Genomic DNA, 11,653 nt, shown 5'->3' with positions numbered 1-11,653 from the left:
CACAAAAAAGAGGTATTCTCTAAATTACCCCTCTTATCAAATATAATAAAAATCCATATATCTTCTTATTTTTAATATTTTATGGATTGGATGTTTTGAAAGATAATTTCAGATGGAAAAATATCTTCCGGTTACCAGTGTCTTTAGAGTCGAACTAATCTAGCTTAACCACGAAATAAATGAAGTCTGGTCGGATAACCAAAAAATCTTATTAAAACTAAAAGTAAAATTAAATCTCTTGTTAAAATACCAATTACATTCATGTAAGAAACCTCACTCTAAAACAATAGCAAGACAATAATGGAGTACATATTTACTGTGTAGAACTGTTAAATTGTAAGGTAGATAAATAATATATGTATACTCTTAATATTATAGGCTGAATGAGCCCATCCCCCAAAAGAAAGTTTAAATAGTAATTCTTACTATGCTATTCGATCTCCTTTATCAATTAGACCATAACTACGAATATCGTGTACAATAAAAAGGAAACTCACTGCACCTTCCAGAAACTAAAAAATATTTAACAAAAATGAATAGCTTCAATTCCATTTTGCAACTAGTTTGAACCTCCAGTAAGAATAAGTTAGAATGACAAAATGTGATTCATCTTTCTAGTAATTGGTAGAGCAGATTCCCAGTTCATAACAGATACTATATCAGCAACTGTAACAAATATTAGAAGACAAAATAGAAATTCAAACCAATGGATTAGTAACAAACAACTTTCAGCTTTACATAACCAACCTTGTACACAGAAATGACGGAAACCAACCTGGTGATATACAGATTACACTTCATGTCTGACGTGCTAAAGGCCTGTGTGGCTTTGGAGCTGAGAAGAAATAGAAAGAGCATAAGTATTATTTATTAACATGGGCTATATGAACCACATATCAACAATATCATAAAGCTTTAGAAGGTTTTGTGTGCTAGTGAGAAAGGACCAAAGTAACTTGCCATTCGGATTTCCTTGCTCATAGAATGTTCGAAAGAGAAGGACAGCTTCTGATGCCATTATACCTCCAGTACATTTGAAATTCTTTCCTGATGGAACTTCACTGTTTATAAGAAAAATAAGAATTATTTGTTTACATACGTTAGTGGATGTAGCAGACAGATGTAAGAAAGATAGACAATAAACAACAATTAATAATTTTCCTGACAAAGTAAAAATAATAACAGTAAATGACATGCACCTACAAAATAATAATGAATAATTATAATAATAGTAATAGTAATGATAGAATAGATCGAGACAAGGCTTGCGTAGATGGTGCTGAGTTAAGAGACATACTTATTGACTGGTGTGGTGTTACTTGAATGCAAGGACAGTATCGATCCACAGCCTCCAAATTTATCATTTGAACAGCCATAAAATACCTCCTTTATACCTGAAATAATACACAAACCAATGAATTAGAAATGACAAAATAAAGAGTGCAACTGTAATGGATTGTTCAACTGAAGACTAGCAGAAGCATACCTAAAATTGATAAAGCAGATGCGCACATTATGCACGGTTCACAGGTAACATAAAGACTGCAGTTTGAGAATTTTTCAGCAACTTCAGACATTGAATGTCCATTTTTCTGCCACTGCCCAAGAAGCACGTCTATAGCTTCCATTTCTGCATGCCTTGTAGCCTGATAATAACAAATGCATGAATGATAAAACGATTACAGTAATGAAGAACACCCAAAGAAAAGTATGAATAAAGAATTGCATAAAGCTTTTGGTGAGAAACTATAAATAATTGTTAATAACTTGTGTAGGAAAAAATGAAAGCTTTTTGTTTACCATTATTTGATTGATAACAAAAAATTGACAAGAACAATCAAATATTTTTTCTTTATGACTAAAAATAGAAGTACTTAACTAAGAATCACATATGGGTAAGGGGGCCATGAAGGACTAAGTGAAAACAAATATTAACAAGTTGTGCGACCACTCCCCCAAGTCAATAAAAACTAGTAGCAGACTGCAAAAAGACACGTAAATTGCAAATATGAACAAATTATCACTGGAAGCAAATGTATAAGCTCACATATTATCAAATTTTGGATGTTTTCTGTCACTTGAAGAGTGCACTGTGTGCTTAGTAGAAATTAATATTTTATTGTGTTTAAGGCCAGAGTAGGAGGGCCAAATCAGTTCTCACTAGGTACATGCTTTTTATAACTATAAAGTTAATAGCGTGTTCAATTGTTATAAATATACTCTACAAATTTCCATTCACGCAAATAAATATTGGGCATTAAAATCACAGAAATTATGCCATTCATGTACAGATGCACATGAGCCAAGCTTCATATTTCTCACTTTTCTGTATAAATTTTCGTTCTCATGCTACTATTCACAACAGTTGAGTGAATACCCAGTAAATACTTATTTTAACTCTCCCATTTTTGTCATGCTATAACAAATGAGAGTTCTTCACTACTTTCAGAACCATACAATTTTAAAATTTCACTTGCTATCTAAGAAAAATAAACTTACAGAAACCAAATCTAATTAAGTTTTCAGCAGAAAAGCATAACATTCAAAAGTAATCCACAGTTATAAACAACAAATAGATTATTAAAGGAACAGATAAATATAAACCAAAGGATCGACAATATATGCATGAAAACAAAAAAGAGATCATTGATCAAATTACATTTCGTGTCTCAGTAGTTCGGTTTCTGCCTGTGGCTATTACCTTGCCATCCTCAACAATTACACATCTGCCAACAAATACCGCAGTTTACATAAAAAGAGTAAACCAAAACAATAATGATCCAATGAAATGATAGACATAATCTCTCCAATTGATTCAATACAGAATACAATCAAGATGACTAATGAACAAAGATTTACTTCAGCCAATTTTACACTCAACAAATGATAGGAAGCATACCAGGAATTACAAGAAAATGTTAAATGCTCCATGTTCTCAAGGTTACTATGATGTTAAAGGAGAAAACAACAAGCCATTATTACTAAATAAATTAATCTCTGACTATACATGCTAATCCAATGTTCGATGCCAATAGTTCAATTTTTTTTTCCTATTTTTTCTCCAAAATAAAAAGACAAATGAAAATGGGCATTCATATCTAAATTCAAAAAGCAGTCCAACGGATTGGATTTGGTACAATGCATAAGAGATCAATGATATTCAAACATTCCCGCTCAGAACAGATTGATTTGACCAATCCCGTAGCATGTTTCCAGTTAGGACTTAAAGCACAAGAGGAGAGTTCAATCGAAATGATTAGTAGTCCATTAAGTGAGAGAGCCTAAAGGTTTACGTATCAAATCAAATAGTTTAGCCTACTCAATGTGGGCACCTTACACTACATCCCCTTTAAGGGCTGATGTCCACGAAGACTTCATTCTATCAACATTGACCCGATGGTACCTTTTATCCCTATAAGGGATTTAATCACCTATCAGTATTCAGTTTGCACCTAATTCCAACCCGTAGGTAGCCCTTTTCATAATCCAACTCTTAATAAAAACACCAACTACTAGGATTTAAGTACAAGAGGACAGTCCAACCCAAAAGACGAATTCACTAATGGGAAAACCTTAAAGCTTAAGTATCACATCAAGTAGCTTGTCCTACTCAATATGAGACTCCTCCTAACAATTTCAGTTGAGAGTCATTACACCTGTTTTTGATTCATTAAATCCCATTGGTATTGACTTGAAATGACTTTAGAAACTGATGCATATAATTAACTTTCTGTTTAATCAGTACCTTGCCTTTTAAATAGGAGTCATGCAAGTCTTCTCACATTTCCAAAATCCAATTAAAAGTTTGAGCAACTTCTTATTACATCCTTTTTTGCCACGTATACAGTCATCACAGCACCGACACCCATTTAGCTCACACTCTCCTATGCACTTCTTTAGCTATATTTATTTATGGTTCAAGGAGGACAGTCATCTTCAACATTAAAATCAGTATAACCCTCTTCTTCTTCCTGAGCCATTAGAGAAAAAAACTAAAATATTTTCTGATTTCAACTATCTAACCAAATATCCTATTACCATAGAATGGATTTCATTGTCTTAATGCAATCAACCAGCACCAGTGATGAATGTGAACGACGGTCAACACCCTTGCCTAACACTTTCGAATCCTAACAACACCTTTATCAATTACAAGTTACACTTCCAATGATATTCAAGTAACATGAAATTGTGAAGGTAACTTACCCAACAGGCACTTCAAGAGCATCCAAAGCTAACCTCGCCTGTCACATAAACCAGAGTAATTAAAAGAAATAAAAACAGTTAAATCTAATGCCATGGTAATAATGATAACAACAACGACAAAACTAGTGTTCCACAATGCTAGAGGGCTCCTCGCTATGAAAAGGTACAAGGGAGTGTCACTGTATGCAACCTTACCGCTGTGTTAAGGCTCGCCTTCATATAAATAATAATAATAATAATAATAATAATAATAAAAGGGCGAGAATATACATTTCCGCATAGATTACATGGTGAATGTAAGGATAGCATAATCAACATAGTCAGGGAGATAGATGGCTTAAATTGTCAGTTTGAACGCAACAACTGCTGTCATGAAGAAGACAAACACTGTGTTCCACAAAAAGCTAGCTACATAAATATTACTCAACTGCCTACCATCATTTCCAATTTGATGAGTCATAAAGATCAATAAGCAAAGAAACTACATAAGCAACTATTGAATATACAGTTAATTTCTGAAAAAATTATGAATGGTGTTTATCACCTACAGAAAAGAAAACAACCCTACCTACAGGAGGCATACTTGCAGAAATGAATGGTGCGTGTAAAAATGTTCGCAAAGCATTACCTGATGTATGGCTAGCTCCATGAACGAAAGGGTCTCGGGAGAGGTCATCATGAGCCAATGCAGAGAACAGGGATTCGAAGGAAGAAGAAAAGAGAGGCACAACGCTTAGTCACTCACTTCACACCTTCTCTCTCAACTGTGACAGAGGAGAACGAGTGATTACTGACTTAGATGTAAAGTATCTATTCGGCACAAAGAGAATATATATATTATGTAAGATAAAACAGTTTTAGCCTGAACGTTGGTTACATGTAGTGTACCAAATATATTATTAATATCCTACATCGTCCATCTATAAAGACTCTTTAACTAAATAAGTTGTCATTTTTAAAAACTTATTTTTTTCTTAAAAAAAAAAACAGAAACTATACAAAAGAAATAAAATTTTTTTTTTTAATTGTTGGGTTATTAGTCTTACTTACTCTTATATATTTCCATTTAAAATGAAAATTTATATGAAAAGTTCTTCAAAAAATGACTTTTTAAAAAGATAAATACGACAATATTTTCATTTACAATAGATGTTGATTTTTAATTTTTGAAAATTTTACATTCTTAATCTTATGATATTTTAAAATTATTTGAAAAGTGAGGGTAACGTGAGCTACTAAAGACAAAAAATTGAAAAGTATTTTTTAAATTTTAATAATATTATTATTTTTAAGAAAACAAAAAAAGTGTATGTGAAGAATTGGAGTATCAAGAAGCAAGTGTTAGAAATATAAGATAAAGGTCCTAAAAGAAAAGTGAGAAGAATTAAAAAATGGAAGTGTATGCGAGAAAATGAGTGTAGTGGTAATTGCGCTGGGGGTGCACCATGTAAACACGGGTGTGCGCGATGTAAAGGTCCAAAAACAAAATGAGTAAAGAGAGCTAAACATATTACAGGCCCAATCCCGTAAAAGAGGTGTGTGAGGGCAATGACTAATCCAGCCTTAATTTCTTCTTAATCAAGGGGTAACTATCTTCCTCGACACCCAAGACTCCTTTCTCTCCTCCCCACACTCCAGCATCCGCAGCCCCCATCGAGCCTCCACCTCACCGCGCCGCTCGGAACCGTCACGGCCCCGCTGTTACCGTCGAAGTTTTCGCCGGCCAACACGATGTAAACGCCGGAACTATCGTGGGTGTCACAGGATGCGTGGGCAACGTTATCATCACTAGCGCCGCCATTCTCCTTTTTTTCATGTGTAAAACTGTGTGCGTGAAGAATGATTAGGGATGTTTGGGTTTGTGTTGGTCTTGGTGCGGTGAGCATGGGTGGTGTTTATGTAGAAAGTGTTGTGCAGATTGAAGATGATGGTGTTGTGACTGGGTTGAGATGGGGGTGTCGTAGTGTTGTGTTTTTGTGGTGCGTGTTGGATAAGATGAAAAATTTAGAAAAGATGGTGAAGGCGCAGTATACGTGATGGAGAGTAGAAATCTGGTTAGGTATGGTATTGAATAACAAAGACGGGGTTGTGAAAGAGGCAATGTGGTGTCTGATGGGACTGTTGGGTGTTCAACAATTACCGGACAAAGACGAAAGAAAACATACATTTCACAGAGAATCATAGTTTAACAATATTTTTTTATAATATTTTAACATCAGTATTATTATATGATTTGTCCATTTTATTATTATTATTATTATTATTATTATTATTAATTAATTAATTGTAGAGTAATTTTAAACCAATAAATAATGTTAAAATGTTATAAAAATATCTTCTCAATCTTTCGTTATCCTTCTCAAAAACAAAAACATGCATACATGAATGAATAAGTGCTAGAAAACAGAATCACACTAAACATACCAGTCCGACTCGCTGGTTCTGTAAACTTTGGAAAGTAGAGACAAAACCACTGTGGATGCTGAGGCTCTCATCCTTCTTTCTCAATTGAATCTCCTTGTACTCTCTCCTTTCTTTTTGTTATAAAACCTATTTTTTCTGTTTTCTCTTTTTGAACCTTGACTGTGCAACAAAAATGTTTCACCCTCATCCCTTTTTTTTTCTTCTTTTTCTCTCTTCTTTTTTATTTTTTATTTTTTAATTTTTCTTTAAAAATAAATTTTCCAAGCTTTTACTAATAAAACTTTTTAATTTTTGAGATAATTAACCTAATTAATATATATATATATATATATATATATATCTTTTGAAAAAAAAAGTATATCTTTTTTGAAAAAAATTATATATTTTTCTTTTAAATTATTTTAATATTGAAATCTTTTGGATAGAGGAAAGACAAAGAGTGAGTTTTATTTATATCATACTCAAAATATAAAAAAACTCATATTTATTCACACTCATATATTTAATGGTATAATTATTTCTTTTCATCTTCATCCATAATGGAATTTTATAATTTTCTAAAATTACAAAAATATTATTTGTAAAATTTTAAAATAATAACATATAGTAACTTGTCTTAGGACTTTTTATATACATATTACTTATTGAAGTAACTTGGTATGTTATGTAGAGAGTTTTTTTTTTTTTTTTTGAGTTTTACTTATTGAAATAACTTAGTGTCTATTCTGTAAGGCTTTTTATGGGTGTTACTTGTTGGAGTAACTTGGTGTAAGGCTTGAAGGATTTTTTTATGAATGTTACTTGTTAAACTTGATGCCTTTTTATGAGCATTATTTGTTGAAGTAACATGATGCATCATCTAGAGGGCTTTTTGATGAATGTTATTTGTTGAATAATTTGGTGTCTTGCTTGAAGGGATTTTGATGAATTATAGTAACTTTGTGTATGATATTTAGCTCACCTCGGAAGTTTTCTTTATTGTGTTCTTCGTCAAAGTGTTGTAGTCTTCAGGAAGCCTTGTCGAGTTATGTTGGTACCTCAGTGTCATAGGCTAAATAAAAGGATGTTTCATTTGTTGACGATTGTAGGGTGCATCGTAACCTTGTAATATGGCTGGTGTCTCCTTAACCTAAAGACCCTTGGCTTTTTTCTAACTTCTTTCTTAGTTTGGTAAGGATGACTTTGTTGGTGGCTTTGACCTACCAATTTGATTGGGGGTGCTCCATTGATGAGAGCCTATGTTTTATGCTGAGTTAGTTGAAGAGATGTTCAAAGTTGACATTGATGAATTGTTGACTTTTATCAATGATTATGGTGTATGGTAGTTTATGTGGTTATGCATTCTGCCAACTTGGGTTTATGCAAAATTTGCTTGATGAAAACTCAAATTGAAGTTGTTGAAGTAGTGGTGTAGTCATCGGACAAAAAAGATTAGAGTGTGGTATCACTCTTCTGAAATATATCATTTATTGCTTCTTTCATTTCTTCATTATGAGGATTGAGCTTATCATCAAGTGTGACACTGCCAGGTACAAAGCCATTTGGCTAGAGACTGTTAAGGACATGGAGTGTTGCAACTTCCCTCTTTAGTTGTTGAAACATGGTTTCACACTCTTCGCTCTGATTGTAGGTCTTAGTTCCTTCTAAGATCTTGAATAAGGGTTTTGCCTTCTCTGCTAAGCATGACAAGTAACAAGTTAAAGAGACTAGTCTGTCATTTAAACTTTGGACCTCTTTCAGGTTGGTTAGGCTTCTCATGCAAGGTATAACTTCACACTTATTTGAGTTAACCTTCATCTCTTATGGAGTTATCATGAAGACAAGAAATTTGTCAATAAGAGAGTTTGGATACATGTGAGTAAATATGTCAGAATGTGTATGAGATTGAGTGAGTATTACTTACGAATACCAGTTGTATTTATAATATTAACATAGATCGTAAACTTATGTTATAATACAAAAATAATATTTACCTTATACAAATAATAATAACAAAGTAATAGTTTATTGTAAATAATAATCATGGCAAGATTGGTATAAATATGTAAATATGTGAATTTTTTTTAATAGATATATTTTGGATTATTTTAAGATGAAGAATCTCAATAAATTTTATTGGACTGTACTCTTTAACATATTTATGGGATCGAGTATGTATATAGTATTTTATTTAAATTTAAAATTTATTTTATCAATCAAACAATCTTTTGTAAGTTTTATAATAAATTATAAAAATGTTGTTTTCATTTAAGTTAAGTTATTTTAGTATAAGGTTTACTTTTTATTATTATATTTTCCATGTGTATTATATCAGTGTTGTTACACTTAAAACATTTATTATCAAATTTACTAATCTTGATATATTCCAGTAATAATAATAAAAATAATGGAATAAAACATGCAATGGTTAAAGTAAGTAATATATTATAACATAATGAATAAATAAATATCTCATTTATCAATTTCTATAATGTTAGAAATACTAAAATAAATATTGTAAGATAAAAAAAATAATTGTGGAAACATATAGTGTAAGATAAAAAAACATTTAAACGTAATAATAAAATAAAATAAATTTATTAATTGTCATTGTCAAATATAGATGTCAAATGAATTTGTTTTTATTAAAGTTATTTTATTTTAACTGAAAATATTCATATAATATTAATTAGATGTGAGTAAGAATAATATCAAAATTTTAAAATTGAGAGAGAAAGAAATAAGTACATACATATATGTTCCCCTTTTTGATTTTATACATACTAACCTAAAATATTTATGTTAAAGTTTTTCTCTTCATTAATTTTATAATTTTTATAATTTGTTTATAAGACGTTTTTACTCTTTTTTATAATTATTAAAATTTTATTCAATTGTTATTTTTTATTTATTTAATTATAACTTATTTCTTAATAGTTAACATTATAGAAAAAAAAGTCTATATCATTGTGAAATTGAATAATTTATTATATCATACTTATTTTTGTAAAAATTATTTTATTATTATTTATACCACCAAGGACATAAATGAATATATCATGTTATCACATACAAACGAGAGTGAGACAAAAAGTTGTATGCCTATGTATAAAATTAAATTAAATTTTTATTTTAAAAATAAGAATGAGAAAGTGAAATTTGCACCTATCTCATTATCATCTCTTGCCAATATCTTATCAATAAAAGGTAAAAAAATATAAAATCTTATATTGTATGAATAAGGTAAAGGTAATGAAGTAGACATCATTAAATAAAAAAGGAGAAATCAAATTAATTGCGATAGATTATTTTAATTGAGATTGAATTAATGATAACAAATTTCTTTCTATGTACAAAAATATATTTTTATTTTATCTCGCTAAATCAATACAAAATGAAAGTGCCATGTTAGATTTATAACAAAGAAAGAAGAGGAAGATTGAAGTTAAAGAAGTGGAGGTTTCCCAACAGGTAAGGAATCAGAAATAAAGTGTAATTTTCCTTCTTTTTTTCTCTAAGTTGCAGATGCCTTTACTCAATAACCATGACCAACCTTCAAATACGGTATCACATTAGGATGACTATGAAATAAGGTTTGGTATAACATATGCAATTTGGCCCAAAGTATCACATTAGGATGACTATGAAATAAGGTTTGGTATAACATATGTAATTTGGCCCAAAGTAAGATTAAGTAAGAGTGTTGTTCTCTCCATCATCATCAAATATTCTCTGCACCACCCCATACCTAATTTAAGTAATAATTTAAAAAATTAAATAATATTTATATATTAATTTAAAATACAATAAATTAAAAAACTAGAAACTAAAAAGAAAAAAAAAACTTGAATGGATGTCGCTACATCTGTTAACAGATGTTGCACATCCGTATTAATAAATTTTTAAAAAATATTTTAATTATTATTTAAATAATAATACATAAATTAAATTAATAATAATTATTTTATTAAATAAAATAAAATTAATTTATAAATAATTAAGTAATAATTTTCAAAAAATTAAATAATATTTATATATTAATTTAAAATACAATAAATTAAAAAAAAAAAAAAAAACTTCAACGGATGTCACCACATTCGTTTTAATAGATTTATAAAAAATATTTTAATTATTATTTAAATAATAATACATAAATTAAATTAATAATTATTATTTTATTAAATAAAATAAAATAAATTTATAAATAATTAAGTAATAATTTTAAAAAATTTAAATAATATTTATATACTAATTTAAAATACAATAAATTAAAAAACTAAAAACTAAAAAAAAAACCTCAACGGATCCATTGAAGAAAATTCTTCAACCGACATCCATTAAAAAATAAAGGTGGGGTGTAGAATATTTTAAAATATAAAGGATAGTTTTGAAATTTTAAAAAAATGTAGTGGTGCAAGAAACAATGTAGGGTGGTGTAAGGAGTAATCCTCATTAAGTAATGATTAAACGAATTCTTCCGTAAATATTTTCTAGGATAAAAAGAAAATGTAATTATTTATTTATAAATTGAAAATTAGTTAAAAAAATCATATTTATTTAAAATCTATGTTTAATTTACATTTAGAATATTTTTTTTCAGTTTTATTTATGGAAAAACTCATTAAAACATATTTTGAAACACATTCATATGTATGGTCTCCAGATTAAATTAGAGAAACAAGAAAAGTGGAATTGAAATATTGAATTCAGGATGAGACATTTAATAGGAACCAAGAAGTTAAAATTTGCTGTGGCCATGATTCTATTATAGTAGATGGTTACAATCCTTAATTATGAGGTACTGGAATAAAGCAACATTGCCTGAATTGACAAGGTTTAACACCCACAGAAAAGTTGATAATGAATGTGTTGAAATTAAAAATGATATATATCTCGATAGATAGCCAACTCAACGTTCAAGGTGATTTCCTTTTACTTTCATATGTCAAATCATCATCATTAACATTAATAAATCTGTAAAGTCGATGATTGAAAAGAATAACAAAATCACCGTTAACTTTCTTCTTTCTAAATTTGTTAGCTT

The 11,653-nt window shown here is 29.6% G+C and overlaps 1 protein-coding gene across 2 annotated transcripts; it reads right to left on the bottom strand.

Moving 5' to 3' along the window:
• Positions 1-277: 277 nt before the first annotated feature.
• On the bottom strand, positions 278-6,724 carry LOC108322150 (tRNA-specific adenosine deaminase TAD2). 2 transcript variants are annotated; one of them, XM_052872531.1, is made up of 9 exons: positions 6,631-6,724; positions 4,835-4,970; positions 4,207-4,244; positions 2,660-2,726; positions 1,487-1,646; positions 1,298-1,394; positions 961-1,061; positions 776-835; positions 278-666 (listed from the first exon to the last, which is right to left on the bottom strand). In XM_052872531.1, exons 2-8 carry the CDS (start codon positions 4,883-4,885, stop codon positions 798-800), a joined length of 552 nt encoding a protein of 183 aa, XP_052728491.1. In that variant the 5' UTR covers positions 4,886-4,970; positions 6,631-6,724; the 3' UTR covers positions 278-666; positions 776-797. The 2 variants fall into 2 exon arrangements, with proteins under 2 accessions (XP_052728491.1, XP_017409632.1); XM_017554143.2 differs by lacking the exon at positions 6,631-6,724 and adding an exon at positions 5,721-6,346.
• Between the last annotated feature and the right edge of the window lie 4,929 nt (positions 6,725-11,653).

The sequence above is a fragment of the Vigna angularis genome, chromosome 1 (genome assembly GCF_016808095.1).
Source record: "Vigna angularis cultivar LongXiaoDou No.4 chromosome 1, ASM1680809v1, whole genome shotgun sequence".
NCBI lineage: Eukaryota > Viridiplantae > Streptophyta > Magnoliopsida > Fabales > Fabaceae > Vigna > Vigna angularis.
Note: the sequence above shows the minus strand (reverse complement) of the source record. Positions and strands in the feature narration are given on the sequence as shown.